The sequence below is a fragment of the Peromyscus eremicus genome, chromosome 4 (assembly GCF_949786415.1).
Source record: "Peromyscus eremicus chromosome 4, PerEre_H2_v1, whole genome shotgun sequence".
Taxonomy (NCBI): domain Eukaryota; kingdom Metazoa; phylum Chordata; class Mammalia; order Rodentia; family Cricetidae; genus Peromyscus; species Peromyscus eremicus.
The window spans coordinates 23,214,429-23,237,653 of record NC_081419.1 but is presented as its reverse complement, the minus strand read 5'-3'; the positions used below and the strand labels follow the sequence as shown (position 1 = coordinate 23,237,653).

Here is a 23,225-nt window from a genome sequence, read left to right as displayed (position 1 = left end):
TGCCATATAGTTGATGTACAGAAATATTTCTTTAATGTGAACAATATTTATTTGAAATTGTAAGGTAACATTCTTCTGTGGTTCAATGAACATAGCTTCTATTCATGAATGATTGCAAATCATTTGATTATCATTTCTTATTGCTCTAAGATTTATTCATCTATCATAAGCCATAGTGTTTCTTGCATGCTCCCATGACAGTCTTTTAGATGTACAATCCAATTTGGATGGACAAATGCAAACATCCCCTGTTTTAATGTACTAGTACTTTGTGTTCTGGCATGGGAAGTTAGTTGGGTAACATTTGGACTTGGTCTGGTAGGTACATAAGTCATGAGGTCATGTTCTTTGGCCACAATGTCACAGCAGGCCATTGTTTTGCTAAAGCAATGGTGAGAGAAAGAAGAAACACAGAGGAAACAGATGCTCTTTTGTTAGACTTCAAGGAGATAATGTATCTCCGCAGTAACAGGATTTCAGGCACCTAGAGAAGGCAGTTAGCACAGAGGAATCAGAGCAGGCAATGGTGGAGAAAGTAATGAAAGGAATCATAAATAATGAAACACAAATTAAACAGCCAGAGAAGGAGCAAGGAATGCCTACGTTCAGTCATTGGTTATTCAGCATATTGGCAAAAAGGTGAAAGTGTGGTTGTGTGACAAAAACAGACTCTGGCTTGAGAGTCCCCATGACAAAGGAGATCCTGCAAAGAAGCACCATGGGTTGGTTGGGTCTACAAATTTTGGTTCCTCTCCTGAAACTAGTGACCAGCCCCCAAGCAGGCCTACTATCAAGCTTGATATGGCATGGCATTGAGGTTGTCATCAGTTTCTATTTTCTGCAATTATTCACCTCCTCACCACTGCAGTGCGTAGTTCTACAACAACTGTCTAACATGTCTCTGCAAAGCAGTTTGAGGAGTTAGTGCTGAGATCAACCCATTTTCTTCCTTTTGTTTGCCCATCCATGCTTTCTTGGTCTGTCACATATTCAGCTACTTCTTCAAGTCTCATTTTGCATGAGACTTATTCAAATGTGGCCAGTGAGCTAGCAGTATGATAAGCACAGTCATACAAACATATCTCCTAAGTTGATAACTGTTAGTTAATAAAAATTATTGTTTACTGACATTTCAGAATATTATGTTGTTCTTATAAGAGCTGAATCAATATTTTAGAATAAAACATTATTTTCAAAAAGTCTTTGAAATTTTTCTGAATATACTTTCTTGAAGTCTTTTATTATCTTGAAATGTTGCTGTATAATCCTTTGAAATAATATTGACATCCTGAGTACAAGAACAGGAAAAAGACGTCTCAGCCTAAGACTTTTGAAAGTACTCAAATTTTGGGCATCCGTGTTGAACCAAACTCATGAAGGATTTATGTAGATAGCTCTCACAGATACATTTGATCTTTTTAGAAGCATATGGAAATGCATATTTAATTTGTCAGCACTTTGCAACTCACAGCCCTTCAGAATAATTTTCAGAGTATAAATGTCTCCATATGCTAAACTCTGGTTTGTCTATTATGGTAGGAAGAAAGAAAGAAAGAAAGAAAGAAAGAAAGAAAGGAACATACATTAATTTTTTCACTGAGCATTCTGGATTATAAAGGAGAGATTAATAGCATAATGCCCCTTACTCAAATAATTCAGAATTAAGAAGTTTCAATTTACAATCAATTTTATATTGGAGAGATTATGATGAAATCTTACTAGGATCATAAACCTTTTATTTAAAAAAAAAGAAAAAAAGAGCATATCACCTGCCTAAATTGCCATGTTAAGTTTCTGAGACATCAACCAAAACTGATTGAAACAGAAAATGATATGCAAACCAAAGGCACACCATATCTACATAAGGCCATGAAAGTAGCAGGTAAATGAGTAAATACCGCCCAAGCAAATTCCTTCTCCTGACAAAACACAAGTAGGCAAAGAGAAACTAGAGCCTGTAGGTCAGCCGTTTGTTTCAAGAACTGTATTCAGAATGTCTTGAACATACCAGCATGCCCTGGGTCTGTGAGTGATGAGGTCATTTCCCAAGCTGCCTAGGTGTGTCTATCCTCATAGCAGATTTCTACCTCAGCTCTTTTGACAATCTTAAAGAGTTGAGGGGGGGATGCAAGCAATTTCTAGATAATGCTCTATTAAATTTTAGAAAAAAAAAACCTGCAGATTTCAAAGGTCATTTTCTGTTCAGAATTTGAAGTAATTAACACAAGAGCTGAAGCTCTTTGACAAGTTTTACTTTTCAAGTCTGAAAGGATCATTGACCCTATGTTCCTTCTGAGACCCTAGACTGCAGTTTTAGAGCATAAAATAAAATGTGAGGTTCCAAAGGACTTCACCGTTCCCAAATTAATGATTATGTCATCATTATCAGTGAAGACTGATGCGCTAGCAAGAAGGGCCTCAAGGATCTTATAATGTGGATAATTACTATTTAGCTTCCTTTAACAGCTGGTATTATTTATTTCCTTAGTAGAAAGAAAACAAAATGATTAATCAAATTTATTTTTAATTGTGATCACACCTCAGTACAAATAAGTTATTTTTATCGTAACAGCTTAAATTTACCATATGGGAAAGTTATTTGGAAATTTCACAGAATAAAAACTGCTGAGGGAGAAGGTTAAGTGGGTAAAGTTCTTGAAGCACAAGAATAATAAGCTGAGTTCAGATACCTAGTACCCATATAAAAGTCTGATATGTCAGTGAGTGGAAAACAATGGCTGGTACTGGACCTAGCTAATTACTTAGTGCTAGTGAAATCACGGTTATTGGAGGAGAATCTACAACAACTAATTTACTAAACACACATAATCTCTAACAACAGTCTATAAAAATTAGTCTTTGTACCCACAGGTAAGTGTAGTCTTCGCCCTTATCAAGGAAACTTTTCTTTGCAACAGATACCACTACAGAAAATCACAACCAATCAAAATGCAATATTATGGAACCCAATCGCAATGGACACCTCTATACAAAGTGATCCTGCTCCTAAGATACAGGGGACATTGTGGGAGAAGGGATGGGAACATTTTAAGAGCCTGAGGATCAAGGCGTTTGTTGTGATATTGTGTCTACTAGTAATATCAGAAGCTACACCCATAAATTCTCACCAACATGGATGGCCAAACATGAGCTGAACAAGGACAACACTAATAAACATGTTAAACTGGATGGGAAAAAGCCCACAAGGCCTTAACCCTACAAAAATAACTATAGGAAACTGAATAAACTGGTCATGGGAGAAGTGGTCTTCCCCACACTTGCATATCAATTGGTTGTCCAATGCCAAACATTCAGCACTAAAAACATACATACAAGTAACATTATATGGACCAAAAAGGTATATTTATATATATATATATATATATATATATATATATATATATATATATATATATATATATATGAATTAACAATTAGTGAATAAAAAGGCCACGTGAAGGAAATTAGGGAGGAATATATGGAAAAGTTTGGAGAGAGGAAAGGGAAGGAAGAATTTTATAATTACATTATAATCTCAATAATAATAATGATAATAATAATAAAATAATTAATATGACAAGGCCCAGACCATGGACAACCACGCAACCATTAAAAAAATTCTTATAAGGCTATAAGCCTGTAGCCCCAGCCTAGGTAGGAGGAGACAGGTAGATTCCAGGGGTCTCACTGGTCAACCAGTCTAGCCAAATCAGTGAGCTCTAGGTTAAGTAATATTATCTCTACAACCCGTCAGTATTGCCTTAATGCTAAAGATTCTATTTATGCCATTGAACATGGGGAGTTCAAGCTTGTGCCTAACTAGAAGCTTTGCCCCTACTAAGTAGTATTCATTGTGTTGGAAAGTACTATTTGATATCAGAGGAGAAAAGTAATAATATCATCCAGCTTCAAGTCTTATGACCTACAATAGAGACATGTCTAGAAGATATGATAGTGTGATAGTGGCACAAATGTTATGGGAGTAACCAATCTTTATTGTATATAAGGTCTACTCCATGAGATAGAATCCATGCTTGACACTGTTAATGTGGCCAAAAATCGGAGACAAGGTAGGTTAGGGGTCCTAGTGTTAAACCTACTACTATTATTCTGATAAAGGAACATAGCAATAAAATGACTCCTAATGACATATTGCTGTGTCTGTAGATCAGTGTATCACTCAACGATCATCAAAGAAGCTTCTTGCACTAGATGGCAATTGATACAGAGACCCACAAATGGACAATTTGCAGAGAGTGAGAGACTTGGAGCATTCAGACCCAGTTGGGATGACATTATCAAACCCCTCCCATGAAAGATTGGAGATCTATGTGAAAAAGGAGGTTGAAAGACTGTAAGATTCAGAGGTGGTGGACAGCTCCAAGGGAACAGTGTCTTCTAGATACAATAGGACTGATGTAAATATGAACTCACAGAAATGGTGACAGCATGTACACACCTGCACAGATTCAAATCAAACAAAATCCCATCACTGATAAGGAGAAGTAGACACAAATTCATACCCCTAACCAATAATCTATTTGCATTTGATACCTTCTGGAAAAAGGAAAATTAGTTTTCTCCATTGGGGTGTCATGGGTATATTAACTACACACCTAGGCAAGCCTCACTCACAGAAGTAGTTGATCCACACAAAACGGACGCCATAAATTTTGTGCACTTCTTTTTTTGTTTTGGTATTTTTTTGGTCTTATTGGATTTGTGTTTGTTTTTATTTATGCATTCATTTTAGAGAGAGAGAGAGAGAGAGAGAGAGGGAGAGAATTGGTAGTTAGTGAGGTGGGAAGGAATTTGGAGGAGTTGGGGGAGAGGAATGATTAAAAAAATAAGGTTGAAGATTGATAGAGGAAAACACCAAATATTGACCTCCAGTTTTCTGGATAAGCTCAGCTACCCACCTCTCTCTCTCTCTCTCTCTCTCTCTCTCTCTCTCTCTCTCTTTCACACACACACACACACACACACACACACACACACACACACCACACTTTGCCATCGAGGGAAATAATAATTTTGTAATGACTGATCTTAAATCTTAATAGTTTATAAGCGAAAACAGAGTTGGTTATGTATCATGATTCCATAGGTAAATTTTCTGAAAGAAACATGTCTGATTTTGGACTCCCATATACTTACAAGTTGAGGCCTAAGTCTGAGGACAGATGTAACTAACTTGTTCAGTGTGGCTTCAGAACTGGTAACTTAAAATAATCTTGATTTTACTCTTGCTTATACTTTCTGAAATATTAAAGAATGAGGATAAAGGGCAATCTGATTATAGTGAGGCAGGTTTAAAATGTTAAGCCAATAACACTTCCATAAAGGTACCAGTGAAGGGAATAAAAAGAAAAGAGTCCCTTGACATAAACTTAAGGAATGTCATTTAAACAATACTTTGTTCCTTTTATTCCTCCTTAAATGGATGGAATTTGTAGAGTGACTCTTTCTTATAGACAACTGGATAAAGGTAATCATGTAGTTAATATTGCATTCTGTTTGACAGAGGAATAGATGCTTTACATTCCTTCTCCCTTGGTCTGAGGTTAGACCAAGCAGCCCCGAGTTAGTTACGCATCTTCACTTCTATGGCAACACCAGCCATTCATTACTTACAAGTTGGCTTGGGACACAGATTCTACGTTGGTGTTATCTGTCATTTAAATCAATTACATGATTGTTTAAGTGGTATTTTACCAAATGAACTGTAACATTTTTAAATTTCCATCAGAAAGAATGTTTACTTTCTTGAGTGTTCTTCACAGTGTCACACAGCTGTAATGCCTGCACTGAGGGAGAAGGATCACAAGTTCAACACCAGCCTAGACTGTATGGCAAGAACATTTTATATCAATAAAGAGGTTTTCACAGTAATCTACAGATTCAGCACAATCTCCATCAAAATTCCAACACTATTCTTCACAGATCTTGGAAGGGTAATTTTCAGCTTCATATGGAAACACAAAAAAACAGGATAACTAAAAAAAACAATTCTGAATAGTAAAAGAACCACAGGAGGGGTTACCATCCCTAATTTCAAGTTGTACTACAGAGCTATAGTACTAAAAACAGCATCAAATTGGCACAAAAACAGACACATCAATCAGTGGAATTGAATTGAAGACTCAGACACACACACACACACACACACACACACACACACCTGATTTTTGATAAAGAAGCTGCAATACACACTTGAAATAGAAAGCATCTTCAACAACTAGTGCTGGTCAAACTGGACAGCTGCATGTAGAAGAATCCAAATAGATCCATCCTTATCACTCTGTATAAAGCTCAACTCTAAATGGATCAAAGACCTCAACATGAAACCACATAAACTGAACCTGATAGAAGAGAACGTGGGCAATATCTTTGAATTCATTGGCATAGGAGAAGACTTTCTGAACAGAGAAGTGTTAGTATAGTCCCTAAGATAAATAATTAATAACTTCATGAAACTGAAAAGGTCTTATATACCAAAAGACACTCTCATTTGGATAAAGGGGCAGCCTACGAAACAGGAAAAGATTTCTTACCAACTACACATTTGACAGAGTGCTAATATCCAAAATTATATAAAGAACTAAAAAAAGCTAGATATCAAAAAACCCAAATGTGGTAGTTTGAATGTAATTGGCCTCCATAATCTCATAGGGAGTGGCTATTAGGAGGAGTAGCTTTGTTGTAGTGTATGGCCTTGTTGGAGGAAGTGAGCCACTGTCGGGAAGGCTTTGAGGTTTCCTATGCTAAGGATACTGCCCAGTGTCTCAGCTGACTTCCTGTTCCCTGCAAGATATAGGACTTCAGCTTCTTTTCCAGCACCACATCTGCCTGCATGTTCCCATGCTCCCTGCCATGACAATAAAAGACTAAACCTCTAAAACTATAAGTGAGCCACCCAATTAAATGTTTCATTTATAAACATTGCTGTGGTCATGGTGTCTCTTCACAGCAATAGAAACCCTAACTAAAACAGCAAATAATTCAATTAAAAATGGGCTGCAAATCCAAACAAGAGAATTTTCAGTAGAGGAAACTCAAATGACTGGGAAACACTAAAAGAAGTGTTAACTATCATTAGGTCTCAGAGAAATACAAGTCAAAACTACTTTGAGAGTTCATCTTACATCTATCAGAATAGCTAAGATCAATAAGACAAGTGACAGCTTATGCTGGTGAGAATGTGGAATAAGGGGAACACTCATTCATTGCTGATGGGAAGGCAAACTTGTAGAGCTACTTTGGAAATAAGCGTGGCACTTTGTCAGAAAGATGAAAATCTATCCACCTCAAAATCCAGCTGTAACTCTGAGGCATATACCCAAAGGATGCTACATCCTACCACAGAGACACTTGTTTAACTCTGTTAATTGCTACTTTGTTCATAACAGCCCAAAATTGGAAACAACCCAATGTCCCTCAACAGAAGATAAATAACATGGGTATATGTATACAATGGAGTACTACTCAGCTGTAAAAATAAATGAAATAATAAAATTTTCAGGTAAATGAATGGAACATGAAAAAAACAATCATCCTAAGTGATGCATCCCAGACCCAGAAGGACAAATATGGACTGTATTTACTTATGTGTGGATATCAGCTGTTAAGTCAACGATAACCAAACAACAACCTCTAAAACAACAGAGGTTAGATAAAGAGTGAGAGACTTTGGGGGCATAGATAGATCTCTCTAGAAAACAGAAATAGAATAGATAGTTATGGATGGGTGGCAGGATTGAAACAGGTGGATAAAGTGGAGAGGGAGATCGAAGGAGGGGCAGGAAGGAATATGGGGAGAGATAGTTAAAATTAAGAGTCATTTGAAGGATATTATGGAAACCTAATACAGTAAAAGCTTCCTAAAATATATACATGTATGAAGGTGATCTAAATGAAATCACCAAATAATCGAGAGACAGAGTGACAACTGGATATTTCTTATTACTAAATGAAGCTTCCAGTACCAGGATTGGGTTACATCTAATTGCATTATTTGAAAATGGGTTCCAATGGGAATCCCCAAATAACCCAGACTGTTGCAAAGACTATAGTTTCCTCTTCACAAACTGATGGCAAGCCCATAGTGCTGAAGATAATGTTTACACAACTCATTGAAAATACAGAAATCGAGCTGTTGCCTACATAGAGTCTTCACCCCTAGGTGCTAGAGTCTTGGATGAAGGAAGGTACTCTGTATACTATCAAAGGAGAAATATAAACAACAAGCTAGCCACAAACCCTTTGATCTACAATGGTGTACTACCTGCAAGATATGCTAATGCAATGGTGGCACAAAACTTCTAGGAATAACCAACTAATATCTATTTTGACTTAAAGCTCACTCCACAAGATGGAACTCATATCTGATGCTGATTGGCTCAAGGACCTGAGACTAGCTATCCAAGGGATCTTGGGAAAAACTAGGTACTAATGGTCTAAAAAAAGGGGGGAGGGATAAAATGACTCTTAATGATGTTCTACTATACTTGTAGATCAGTGCCTTGCTCAGTCATCATGGCCAAGCTTCCTCCAGCAGCAGATGGGAACAAATACAGTGACCCACAGCCAGACAAAATGCAGAGAATGAAAGACCTTGGGATACATTCCTAAATGGGATGGGTCCATCAAATCCTTCTCCTCAGTGTTCACAGAACCCTCTTGAAGAGAAGGCAGAAAGAGTGCAAGGGTCAGAGGTGATAGAGGACACCAAGAAAACAAATCATCAGTACCAACACAGAGACTGAAACAACATACATAGGGCCTTCACGGGTCTGCACCCTAACCTAGAAGCAATCTCCAATTGATAATCACTTGTAAATGAAAGTTTAATTTTCTCCAAGTGCTGTGGAATGCCATTTTGCATGCTGTGAATGTGTGTTGCTCTGATTGGTTGAAAAATAAAATGCTGATTGGCCAGTGGCCAGGCAGGAAGTATAGGTGAGATATGCAGACAAGGAGAATTCTGGGAAGAGGAAGGCTGAGTCAGGAGTTGCCAGCCAGACACAGAGGAAGCAAAATGACAAGGCAGAACTAAGAAAAGGTACTGAGCCATGTGGCTAAACATTAATAAGAATTATGCATTAATTTAAATGTAAGAGCTAGTCAGTAATAACCCTGAGCTAATGGTCAAGCAGTTATAATTAATATAAGCCTCTGTGTGCTTACTTGGGAGATGCAAGTGGGAGAGATCTGGCGGGACCACCAGCAGGCCAGGATACAGGAAAAATTTCAGCTACATCCAAGGGAGTCTTACTGGAGAATAAACTACTCTTAATGGTAGGCTGCATGTCCAGCAGTAGATGGCCATCAGAAAACAAACTCAACATCACCTTTGGATGTTCCCTGTCTCATAATATCATGTCAGGGTTTTTCCTTTTTTAAAAAAACAAATGTATCTTTTTTTTATTTTATTTATGTATATTTTTTCTTCTTTTACCTTATAGGTTCCATATATATATATACACACACATACACACACACACACACATATATATGGCTTCCAGTTTAGTGTTTTTCTGGGATTCCTGTATGTGGAAATTCTCTTGGGTTCTTTTCCTTATATTGTTGTTTTTGTCCTATTCCAATGTGTTAGTTTTATCTTGTTTTTATTATATTAGTATCCCTTGGAGATCTGTTTGTTTTCTTATGAAAGATAGAAAGAGGGTAAATCCAGATTGGGGAAGGGGAGTTTGAAAAGGAACTAGGAAAGTAGAGCAAGGGGAAACACATTTCAGGACACACTATATGAGAAAAAAAAATCTATTTTTAGTAAAAGAAAAAAGAGGTTTTTGCATAAAAACATTTGCAGGTTGTATTTATGCTTCATTTTAACCTGCTCAGTATTATTCCATTTACATGACTAAGCACTGAGAACTTAGATGGTTACTTGGGTAGGAATAAGATGCATAGTAAGCTTTGCCATATTTAATTATTGAGTTGGAAATATAAATTCATATGTATGCAGATTTATACTTCCACAACATACATATGTATGTAAAGACACTGGAATTCTTTATCCTTTGATGACAAACTGAGCAAATATCTTTTGAAATAAATTTTAAATGTAATGGAGAAAGTAGTTTATTGAAGTGTTACCTTAAAATAAGTACATGAAAATACTGAAGAGATGGCTCATCGGTTAAGAGCACTGGCTGCTCCTGCAGAGGACTGAAGTTCAGTTCCTCGCACCTACATGGCAGCTTACTACCGTCTATAACTCCAATTTCAGGTGATCTAACGCCCTCTTCTGGCCTCTGCAGCTACTAGGCACTGATATGTAGCACTGACAAACACTCATACTCGTGAAACAAAAATAAATAGAAAAAATTAATATGAAGTTGAAAATTATGAAAAATTTCAGTTTAGAATCTGATAAATTTGAAATTGAAATGATACCATTTGAAATAATTATTTTGTTTTTAATTTCTGTATGTATTGGTGCTTTTTGAGCATGTATATCTGTGCACCACATGTGGATCTGGTGACCTCAGAGGCCAGAACAGGGTAGAGGAGTCACCTGGGATTGGAATTACCAACAGCTGTGAATCATGTGCACCAGAGGATCGAATCCGGATCCTCTGAACCAATACCCAGTGCTCTTAGCTTCTGAGTCATTCCTCCAGCCCTAGAAAACAAATTTTGAAAAGAACAAACAATACATCCATTGTTTATTTTTGGTCTGTATTTTGAGTCAGTGTGATGGTGGTATATACAATCCCCTTTATATAAGGTTTAACTCTTTCCAAATGATCTTGGAGATGTTTTTAACAATTATTTTCTCTAAAATCCTTAATATTTCAGTTATTTGATTTAAGATTCTTATCAGATTTCTTCAACTATCTATGCTAACAGCTCTAACTATGGCATATTCTTCCCATGATTAGGAATCAACAGTTTTTCAACTTTATTTACATTGTGACTCTCTGGAAAGATCTTACTTTTAATGTTCAGTATGCTTTCGCTGTATCTTCTCTTATTTATGATGAAACCACACAAAGTAATTCCCAGAATTGGATGCCAATTTAGTTGAGGAAGGATGTACAAGTAAGGACTAATTTTATAAGAGGGTAGTTGATGCGTGAACATTTTTTCTTGCAGGAAAATTTTGTTTTCTTGCATCACTGTATTGTGTTTGACACTGGGTACTATTTGCATAATGAGAAACTCTCACAATTTGCAATTTGATGATAATAATGGCTAGCTATGGACATTTTTTTCTTCCACAAATGTGTGGTTAAAATTATCCCCAGGGCTGAGCTAGTCCTAGGCATGCACCTTCCTCTGCAACCTCTACTCTTTGTTATAGGAACATTTGCATAAGGAGACATTATGCAGGAGCAACAGAGGATTCGGTAAGTAGTGAGTAAGAAGAGATTACTGAGAAACTAAAGCAAGGTTTCCATTTTAGATACGGTTTTGAGCATGCCTCTAGATGTATATAGATATAGGAAACATCAAATCAATGTTGGGTAAAGCATGGTATAAGCTTATATGTTTTTTAAAGTCTTTTGGTAGGACATTTTGATGCATATGTTTATTCTTCACTGGACTTCTCTGAGAATCATTTTATGTACATAATAAGTGCCAAAACAATGATACTAACCTGTGCTTCTGAGATCTATAATTTGTTTTAACCATTCACTAAGTTAGACAGACTTTTTTTAACTTGCAAACTATCTGTAGCAATAAAGAGGGGGAAAGCCCTTAATAAAGTTTTTAAAATAATGTCATCTATATTTAAAAATTTCAATCAAATGACTGTAAGTTGTTATGAAAATGTGTTGACATGAATTAAAAATTAGAGAATTTTCATCAAAATTATCAGTCGGCATCATTCTGGACCAGTTAAAATGTTCACAAATTTATTGCAAGAGAAATGAACATTTCAGGAGATCAAACATAATGGGGGTGTTTGGAGATCTGCTGAATCAGAGTGCAAATGAGGGACAACAACATTGAGCACTAGGATCTCACTGACTAAGGTTAACAACGTGAACAGAAATCATCTTTCTGCACATCCAATCAAAGCAGAATATCCATTTTTATAAAAGTAGGTTGGGTGCTGAATATTGAATTACAGTCTATGGGATCTTGCAGAAAAAAAATAAAACTTTTCATAGAATTCAGGTATCATTGGAATTCCTAAATCAAAAGGTCAAACATTATACATTATCATGGACCATATGAAATAGGTGACATTTGTAAAGCTAACACAAAGTCAAGGTCATTTGAACACTGCTGTTTCCCAAACATTTCTGATTATTAAGCCTTTGCAATTAAAAGACTCCTTTCATATTATTTTATGTTTACTTAGAAAGGCATATACAATATATACACATATATATTAAGTGAATTTGTACCACTTGGAGTGGTAATGCTCCCTCTTGAGAACCAGCCATAAGAAACCTCTCTTCAAGTTTTTGTTCAGGAGAGTCCGAGAGACTTTCCAAACAATTTCAGCTATTGCTGTTGTTCTCAGTTGCCTCCCAGAACTTGAAGGTAAGACTCGTTGGTGAAGAAACCACTTCAGATATAGTACTTGAAAGAATCAAGTTGGAATGGCCCTAGAAAGCCCCTACCTGAGGACTAGCTCTCATGGTATCTAGCGATGTTATTAAATAAGCTACTAAGAGAGGGCAGCAACCAATAGTCCCACCCATCTGTAAAGCCTATGAACAACAATGACCAGAATGGCAAGATACCCTAAAAGGTACAACAGTAACACTTAACATTTTAGGGGCAACCAGAATCCATCTAGTCAGATTTAAGGCCCACTCAACAGGAGGGAAATCATAATGGCTACTGTAAACCTAGCTAACTGCTGGCAGCTAGTCAGGTCTTAGACTTTGAAGGATAATGTGCTACTGTTGCTTTCCTAAACCAATATATTTCCTAACTGCATTCTAAATAATTATCCTTATACCTTCAGATAAGAATAAACCCTCACCCTTCATCAAAGAAGATTCTCTTTGTAGTACATGGAGACCCATATAGAAAGAAAGACACAACTGGTCAAAATGCAAAGAACAACTGACTGTGGGGAGTGAAGCCCCAATCTGATGTATCAACAACAGAGCAAGATGTGTGTGATGACAACCCCAATTAACATGCCAGTGTGGATAGGGGAGGGAGACCTATCTCATAAGGCCCTCCTCCAGCTGAAGAACTCTAGATAAATAATGGCTGCTGAGAGAGGGAGAATCAGTTTTCTCTTGCAACAAAGCCCCCTTGCAGGTTATCCAATACTGAGTGGTCAGCCCTAAATGTATACACGTATGAGCAACACTAAAGGGACTCAGTAGGTTATGTTTATATATATATATACATATATATGTATGTATACACATATATGTATATATATCTACATACATATATATAGCAATAATAATGAGTGAGGAGGTCATGCGCTTGAAAGAAAATGGGGGGCATGGGAAGAATTGGAGGGTAAAGGAAGGGGAGGCAGTGATGTAAATACAAGACTTACATTTGAAACACTCAAAGAACTTAAATTAAAATATATTCCCATGTTTTAGGGCAGTTATTAACTTTGTAGATTGAGCTGCAGTCTACCTGAAATATCTGTTGAGAGATTTCCAATATGTAATTCATTCATAGGAGTCCTAATACATCATAATTCTTAAGTAGGGGAGGTTAAAATGTGACGTTGCTCTGAGAAAGGGTGATGTTGAACTAGAAGACGGTGAGATGTCTTGAGTTCTGATCTTTGCACAGTAGATTGCCTATGCCCTCTAATATTCTCATTCTTTTCACGCACAGAATACTCAGAAATATCTTATATCATTAGCTATGGACAAGGTCCAACAAGCACTTTCTAACAAAAAAGGGACTAAAATTCTTGGTATAGATACAATGCATCCATCACTGATGGAAATACTGCATCAAAAACATTGCAAAGTTATACAGCAAATGCTAACTTTCTAGAATGTGCTTCATTTCCTGTGATTCATTCCACACCAGATGGACTATCCATTTCTGCAAGGCAGTCCTTTCCACATCCATACTGAATATCTAAAATTTCTGTAACCATACACCTGAAATTCCTCCATACCTTTACTCCCACCTACATTCTGTTCTTATCTTTTTTAAGGCATTGATTATCAGACTGCTGCAATGTACATAGTATTGTGATAAAAGATTTTTAAAAAAGATTGTGTTGTGAGTGTGTGTGTGTGTGTGTGTGTGTGTGTGTCTGTGTCTGTGAAAATATCTGGTAAAGGCAAATGGTAATGACTGTTATTAATTTGAAATAACATCTTCAACCACTAGATGTCAGCCTTTTCAAGCAACAAAGCTGACTTTGCTGTATGTCAAGTTTGTTAGCCTTTAGATCCTTGCATTTGAATTGAGGCTGTTCACATGGCTCTCAGCTACAATAATGAATAATTTAATAACAAAAAATTCTGCAATCCTACGCAAATGGAGAGGGTATAGGCATTAGAAGATTTATTGAACACAGTTAACTAACTGAAACCTGAGACCTAACAACTGAAATATGATTGTTAATTGGCAATAGAATTAGCATGATACTTTTGAAATTCAAGTTATATGTGGTCTTTGCATGATAATTACTATTCACAAGGAAACAGCCTTTCATTTCAATACAACTTTACTGGACACCACTGCTGTTTATGGAATCAGTCTAATTCAGTGTCCTATTTTGACATTTCCAATATTTGTTCTTCCTCTAACGTTTTCCCGGGGATGCTGCTTGATTGGCAGATGCACAAAGAAAGAAAGCACACTACGGAGCACAAAGTGAAGCTTCAGTGAAGCATTAAGCCTCTCATCTCAGACAAGAGCAGATCACCGGGAATAGCTTACGCTGCTCTTGCGAAAATCTGCAACATCCCACGCCTACAGAGCTCTAAGTCCCTAACACAAATTAACACATGATCCTGGGTTTGGAAGAGGGAATTCAGGTTAGAAACAGGAAGCCCTGGAGTTAGTCATTCTGACATCACATGGAAAGAAGCTTTAAGGACACAAAGACATGAACAACAGACCAAACAGCAAAAGCCAGTCTCTTGTAATGCAGCTTTGCTAGTTAAGCCTGATTTAAGCCCATCCACATGCCAAGCTGACTAGCTAAAATGCAGTACATCACAATATAATCTTTCAAAACCCTTAAACCACAGCTTATACAAACAAAGTAAGCATCGAAGGAGCTCCCTTTCCGGTGTAGTTGACACACCTGTAATGAATGAGACACTCAGGAGCTGGGCTAGACTATTCTGACTTCCACGCCAGCATGGGCTTCACAATCTGCCTCAGAACAGGCTAGCCTGGGCTATACAGTCTGCCTCATAAATCTCAAAATGGAGAGGAGGGAGGGAGGGAGGAGGAAACAGTAGGCTATAAGGCCAGTGGGAGAGAGAATTTGGGGAATGGAAATTCAGTCAGCTCCTCAAAGGTCCAATGAAACTGTTGACAGTCAAGAATAATTTGATATCCTGGAAGGTCAGAAACCATAAACTTTGGAGTTATCTCTCCTGCTGGAGAATTTACTCTTTTGATTGGGCAAAATGCTACATGTTCACTGGGAGCCAATAATGTAACCAGGGGGTAGTATTAAAGAAGTCATAAAGATTAAGTGTCAAAGAATGTCCTAATTTTTAGAAATGTCACCTAGTTTTAATCATTCTGAAACTTTGAATTTATTTATGTAGCCCTATATGAATTTATGACATATAATAAAATTAATTGGTAACATTTAATGCCTTAGGATACATCAAATTATTTTTTTTCTCACAAAACTTGTGTATGCAATAGAGGCAGATATGATTTCCTTTAGGGGAAGTGCATTGAAAGTGCAGGAATAATCTTAAAGTTGCACACCAGCAAGAGAATATAATTTAGGGAGTCTACAAAATACAGTGCAGAAGAGTATCCTCACCCCCTCCTTCTCCTCCTCATTGCAAGGGAAATCAAGGACAACGCACCTCTGCTGGGAGGTCAGAGCTTAACTCCTAGCATGGCCTAAAGCACATATAAATTACTTCCTCCTCTGTCCCTCTGTAACCAGTTTGCCCTTCAATGTGATATCACACATCAGATCGTCAATCCCAATTTAAATAACAGAGTATGAGAAATGGCTGAGAAGTTTACTCATCACACAAAAGTCAAAAATACCTTGTCTGTCAACTATGTAGAAAATAACTAAGCTGGCTCAAATGGTAGCCACCTTTGTTGTGTGTGTGTATTGTATGTGCTTGCATGTTCCTGTGCATGTGTTTAGACATACGCCATGGTGCACATGTGGGGAGGTCAGAGGACAACCTTGGATATTTACTTTATTGTTCACTGTGACATATGCCAGCCAAGCTAGCTGGCCTGGGAACTTCTGGAGACGATCTTGTTTGTGTCTGTCATTATAACACAGGCAGGCTGACACTATCATATGTGTGCAAACACATCTGGGTTTTTATGGTTCTGGGAATACAAACGCTGGTCTTCATGCTTGAGCAAGTGCATTGTCTACTGAGCTATCTTCCCAGTGAGGGAGATGCCTCATTTTATAAAATGCCTGTTCTGCAAGCGTGAGGACCTGTGTTCAGATCCCTAGCACCTATTTAGAAATTTAGGAGTGATAGTACACACCTGTAAACCTGGACTTGTGGGGCAGAGATAAAGGGGTCTTGGGAACTTGCTCACCATCTATCTTTGCCAAATCAGTGAGCTCCAGGTTCACTGATAAACCTTGTCTCAAAACATAAGGTGGAGAGCAACTGAGGACAGACCTGAAATCAATATCTGGCCTTTACACCTAGATATACATACGTGAGCATGCACCACCCGCACATATACCATACATGTACACACCCCAACACACACACACACACACACACACACACACACACCCCAAAACAGTGACTTAAAATATGTGTAGTATTCTCATAATATGTGCTTTATAGTCTTTTCGGAAGATTTGGAATATAGAGAACAATTTAATGTACTGACAGCAATATATTTAAGGAAAATACAGGCCTGACTGAATAGCTGTCCAAAGAAAAAGTGCTCTTTAATTTTAGAAGCTTGAAATCTTGAAGAGACTTCAGACATGATTAAGTAACCCACAGAAAATGATCTTAAATTTCTAGGATTAATATGCAGAGGACTGCAGAAACGGGAGGTGCTCCAAGGTCTACTAATTCTCCTGTAATTTCTCTAAAGGTTAAATCATTGAGCCAGTGGCAAGGGGATGAAGAAACCTAACCAGCAGCCCTGTATCTCGTAGTGGCATTCCTGATGCTCATCAAACACATTCCACGACAAAAACAAATAAGATGTTATTTGTTTATCTCCACACCAGATTAAAATAAAAGGCACACAATGAGTTCCCTCATCAAATAAAAATGTATAAATATGTCAGTATACTGTGCTTGTATTTATACTTATTGTAAAACATGAAGGGAGTTGTGTAAAGCATGCAAGTATTGCTTTTGTAGTATCAGTCTATTGCTCAATGTTCAGCTCCTTTAGGTTTCATGGATTATCAAGTCTATCAGGAGAGAAGATACTCCTTACAAGCTGTCCTGTAACACTGACAGCTTTAAAGGTAGATGCAATTTGAAAAACAGCACACTTAGGCCTCTATTAGGCACAGTCTGGTTGTCTTTATATTGATAAGGAATAAGACATTTTCTAATGTCTAATTCTTTCAACATTTTCCTTATTTACAAGTTAGAATCAAGAGACAAAGGGATGACAGTTTTGGGATCCAAAGGAGGATATGAACAAATCCTCAGGCTCCAAATGAAGTGGAACAAAAAAGCCAAGAAAGAAAGAGAACTCCTGCCTCCTCTCATCCCTATGGAGGCTGAGGGTAGGACTGTAGCTAGAGAAACTCTAGCTACATAGGACCATTCCCAGTCTTACCTAGCTTAAGTAAATTCAAGCAAAAACAAATAAACAGACAAAACCTCCCAAACAGGGTCTTTGGGAGTAAACAGGGGAGATGTGGTTCAGGTAGCCTCATGCTAGGCCTTTGCCCTCTGCTACTTATGCCTTTGCCCCATCTCCATCATTCTGAAAGAGATTTCACATCTAAGAGGTCATTGCCAATCGGCCTGGGGAGTTCAGTCTTATTTCACTCATGTCCCTACTTCAGTGAATGTCCCAGTAATCCTCTTCCCTACAGAGCCGGATCTCCTATGGCTGAGTGTGAGATGAAGAAGTGTCACAACATGGAGGGAAGTGTTGGGGCAGTGTGGCTAAGGGGTCTGGCCCTTCCTGCCCGATCTATCTCTTAGCCTGACTGAATCAAAATTAATGGTGTCATAAGAAGAAGAAGATGAGGATGAGGAGCTAAATCTGGGGCTGGACTTGGCGAGACACTGGGACTTGGTGCACAGTAACTTGGTTTCACACTCACCCTCTTGAGAGGCTTCCTGATGAGTTGTGATGTCCACTGACATCTTGTAAGTGCTGTAGTTCCCACTTCTCCAAAGCTAGCTCTTCCCTGGCCATTCCCACAGGCTCCTTCCTCCCTCCCTCCCTCCCTCCCTCCCTCCCTCCTTCCTTGCTTCCTTTCTTGTTTGAGGTTTTAAAAAACTTATTTCTTTTATATTTTGAGATTATAATATAGTACACCATTTTCACCTTTCTTTTCCTTCCTCCAGATCCTCCCATGCTCTTTCAAATCCATGGCTTCTTTATTTCATTAATTGTTATTACAAACATGTGTGTGTGTGTGTGTGTGTGTGTGTGTGTGTGTGTGTGTGTGTGTGTGCATCTCTCTCTCTATATATAGATATAGATATATATCTTGGGGGTGGGGGTGGCTAACCATTTGGTATTTCAAACTCTTCCCACATGTTTAATAATGTAAGGTTTCTAAGTTTCTTTCATGGGCAGTATAAAACAGTGCTCAAGCTAAGTGTGTGTGGGTTGTAAGTTTCAAAATCAATCCCAATTGCTTCTGGATTTGAGTCACATAAAGAGGGCTCCTTAGCTTAGGTGATGTGTGTGTGGCTCAATACAGCTTCTCTCCAGGCAATCTTGATATCCAGGTTCAACTGCCTTTTCTCCCTGTAACTCATGGGACTGTTGTCTTCTTGCTCCTCTGGATCCTAATCAATGGGCAAGCCAGGTGGGGCTGTCTCTGTGGCCTCCCTGGGTATTTTGTTAATTCTTCCTGAAAGTCCAAAGCCTAGAGTAGTAGCATTGTCACCCCCACTGTCACTTGCTTTCTTAGATCCCTTGAGGTAAAGGGTCAAGGTACCTGAGGCCCCTCACCTTCTTCATCAGTCCCAACCTGGCCTTGATGTTTTCTGCCTTCTGGTTCTTCCATTTTTCATTTTATTTTTCTCTCTTCAGCTTGGGCTTAGATATTGGGCCATGGGATAGAAGAGCCAGTTGTTCACGTACTACCTGAAGCTGCTCCTCTAGTTCTGCCCAACAATGATCACTTCCCTTGACCCTTCACCTTTTCCCCTGATCCTCCTGTTCCCTAGAGGCAGAGGAGTGCTCAGTCCACTGTCCTTACTCTGAAGATGATTTGGCCAGCTCAGAGGGCAAAGCAATTGAAACTTGGTAAAAGTCCTGGTTCCAATGGTTCGTGCGACACCTTGGCATTGGGGAACGCAAACACAACCTGTAACTTTCATGTCGTGGCTACAACACTGTGGTTTGGGTGGGTGGGGGAACAGCTTGTATTTATAGCAATTGGAAAGCCAAAGCAGCACATTTAAACAGTATAAATTTCAAGAGGGCTTTTGCATTAAACCGTTGGCTCTACATGACTGCTAGAACTCATTTTGCATTGGTGATTCCTTTTTTGATTAAACTTCCCATCCAGCCAATTGAAGTCTTTGGAAAGCATTCTTTCTGATAAAGCATAGCACTGTTAATGGAGTGGTAAAATAATTATAATCTAATCCAGCTCCTGTTTGTGAGCAATTTTAGAAGCGTTTAATATCCTAAGAATGCACACAGATTTGTTCGTTACAGAATAAAAGCTCAGAGAGTCTACTCACGCAGGCTTGATCGTATGAGTATGTTTCTCATGGACGAAGGCACCAGCTAGACCTCCAGCTCCTGAATTTAAATACTGGAAAAGAAGTGAAATTTTATGGGTTTACTTGAATACATGAGAAAAATATAAATACTGTTTTCATTTTTACTTGTTTTCAGTAAGCCCATAACTTTTGACCAGTTCAAAATTTGTGATTATTTGAGCTTCTGCAGTAAAACAGAATATTGGGTCTTACTGTTAAAAGAAAAACAAATGAAAAACATTACTAAGTTGAAAATATGTAGCTATATTATTTTCCACGAAATTTTATTCAAATTATTGCGTCAGGAGGGTGGGGCAGAATGAGGCCTTGGAGAGCCTTGGATGTATTGCAAACTTAGCTGGCCCGATCCTCTCCTGTAGGCTGACTAATCTCAGCAACAGTGCAGGTGCCGTCCGATGCAAGGGGCTGGTGTCTGAAAGTGATCTGTGACTCACTAAAATGCTAACACACACCCCTTGGGGGAGACATAAGTTGGTTAAAACATATGCTTGTGGTGCATGAAGTTGTATATAGAATTACATTTAACAGATAGAACTTGCATAGAATGCTTTAAAAAAAAAAAAAGATCCCCAAAGCTGCAATCCCCTGGAGTAGGGTCTTTTAAACTACTGAGCTCCTTTTGCTCTTGCAATTTCCTACCTAGAAAATTACCTTTCTCTAACACACATCCCTGCTTTCTTCATATATCTGTGTCCAATTCCTTCCTTCAGGACATGAGAGTCTGGAAACCTGCAGAGGTGCCCATGGAATGCCCAGTATCACTAGTAGGTAGCAGTTCAACTAAGATTTAACAGATTTCAAAGTCTTTGTTCAAATGCTCTGTGTCAAATACTCATAGTCTAAGAATTTCGTTTCTGTATGTAGAGATATTATAACTTGGTTTTCACAGCCATCAAAACTAAAGGCATTAATCAGTAAGAATTAAGCTCTAGTGTGGAACCTTTTCTCTATACTTAATTTCTTTTCATAGTAGCGTAGAAATTTAATGAATAAATTTTCTACAGTTGTAGGAATAATAGAACTAAATTGTTTTTCATGTTATTCCATCATATGACTTCATTATTTTCTGAATCAGAAAACACAGGACTGACAGAAATAGAATGTAAGTCGTGGGCCAAGCTTTTTCTTTAGAATAAGACCAATGTGAAATGAAAGGATTCCAGACACTAACTAGTTCCTACCTTGTAGGAACACCAGCAGGCAAAGTCAACACCCCAGTCATGTAAGTGGAGTTCAACATTTCCAACAGCGTGTGCTAGATCAAAGCCAACAAAACAGCCCTGAGGAAGAACAGAACAAGGTTTCAATTTGTTTAATGATTAGAAACAGTCAGGACAAGTATCTCAAGTCTTTCACAACATGTTAAACAGTAACAGTTCCCCCACCTGATGCCTCAGTTCACAACATTTGACCTCCAACTCCCACAGTCCTTTCCATGACCTTCTAGACCAAAGCCATTTTCCTAAAACTGTCACGATTTCCTTCTTCACTGCATTGACATTTGTACTTGTATGCAAAAATGGGGATGGGGTGAAACTTCAGGTCCAGTAGGAGAAACGCAAGCAGCAATGCCAAACTGGGATGCCTTTATTGCTCTCAACCCACAGTTCATTTATGGGAGATGGAAGGGGTTTGCTTAAATTCTCCTCGTGAAAACTACAACAAATTGTCCCCAACAGATTCAGAGGGTTCCCAGAACACCCAGGTGGCAGAGCCAATGGCTCCTGTACTACCCTCTGCCATGCATCTGTACTAGCAACGACCCCACAAGCATTCTTTTTATCATGTAGCCTCCATCATTTACCCTCCACTCACGCAATATATGTCATTGCTTTTGTTTGTTGCTCAGCTGGTTTTAGGCTTTTGTTTATTTTGCTCCATACAGCTTACTCTAAGTCTAGTTTTCTAGTTTAATCTAGACTGTTCTGTCACATCTCATACACTCTCCTGTTCCCCATATGACTTTTCTTCTTTTTATCATCCTTATCCCTCCTTCCTTTACTTCCTAAGCATAACCTTCTGTCAATGTAACGATCTCTAAATTCTGTAGATCCTAACTATACTTCAACTTTCCTTATCTGAATTTCTTTTCTTCAAAGTCGATCTAGTATTTAATACTTTCTCTTATTTACCTTACTTCCCTCTCTCTTCAGTCATATTAACTAAAATCTGAGTATACTTCATGTTATCCTTGGTTGTTTATCGTCCCACAGTTTTTGAAACCTATGCTAGTTTGAAACCTACATGGTGGTAATACCAAACAGCTCTGGTCATTCTCCTAGTTAATGGCCTACAGCAGGATTTATACAGTCTTTGCCAAGCACCTGGAGATCCTGATATGAAGAACTATTTTCATAGCTACACATTCTATTCTTCCTTACCCAGGTCTCACCTGAACAGTACAAATCTTTCAACTAAAAGAATATAGTTGATTAAGAAACACCAAATCAAGAGAAGTAATACCAAATACACAATTCCCAATGCACTAATGAAAGAAATATGAAAAAGCAAGACAACATTACTTCTTCAAAAAGTATTATTCCTACAGCAGTGGCATCTAGTAAGAGTAAGTTAGATGAAAGCCTAGACGGAGAACTCAAAATAATGATTATAAACATGTTCAGAGACACAAATAGCCAAACAAAATAAGGAAGGTGATAGATGAAATGAAAGAAGAATTCAACAAAAAGAAAGAAATATTGAAGAAAAACCAACCTGAAACGCTGGATATAAATTTCATAGTAAGTAAAATAAAATAGTAAGTAAATAAAATAAGATAAAAAATAAGTGAAACAAAACTTTAAAAAAGTCTCAACAATAGAATGGACCATGGAGAAGAAAGAATGCTGAGCTTGAAGACAAGGTGGAGGGACTGAAAGAATCCAACAAGGACAAAGATAAAACAGTGAGTTAATATTGAGAATCCCAAGATTTATGAGGCTCTCTGAAAAGATCAAATTTATAAGTTGTAGGCATAGGAGAAGGTGAAGAAACTTATTCCAAAGACATAAAAAACATTTAAAAAAATCATGATAGAAAATTTACCAAAATTAAGGAAAGAGATGTCAATTCAGGTAAATAAGGCATTGAGGGCAGATAAGAACTTCATTTCATAGAATTCTCATTAGAATATTATTTAAACAGGACAAAGAAAGTATCCAGCAAGAA

At 37.8% G+C, this 23,225-nt stretch overlaps 1 protein-coding gene and 1 long non-coding RNA gene across 2 annotated transcripts in view; one reads left to right on the top strand and one right to left on the bottom strand.

The window, feature by feature from the left end:
* LOC131909120 (uncharacterized) overlaps positions 1–23,225 on the top strand; it is a 250,806-nt gene that overhangs the window by 104,764 nt on the left and 122,817 nt on the right. The gene's annotated exons all lie outside the window — the stretch shown is intronic.
* The window catches only part of Kynu (kynureninase), a 134,712-nt gene that overhangs the window by 31,476 nt on the left and 80,011 nt on the right, over positions 1–23,225 (bottom strand). Inside the window, exons 9-10 of the mRNA XM_059260433.1 lie at positions 21,239–21,337; positions 20,016–20,089 (exon numbers count right to left, since the gene is read on the bottom strand). Coding sequence (XP_059116416.1) covers positions 20,016–20,089; positions 21,239–21,337 — 173 coding nt within the window. The remainder of the gene's footprint in view (positions 1–20,015; positions 20,090–21,238; positions 21,338–23,225) is intronic.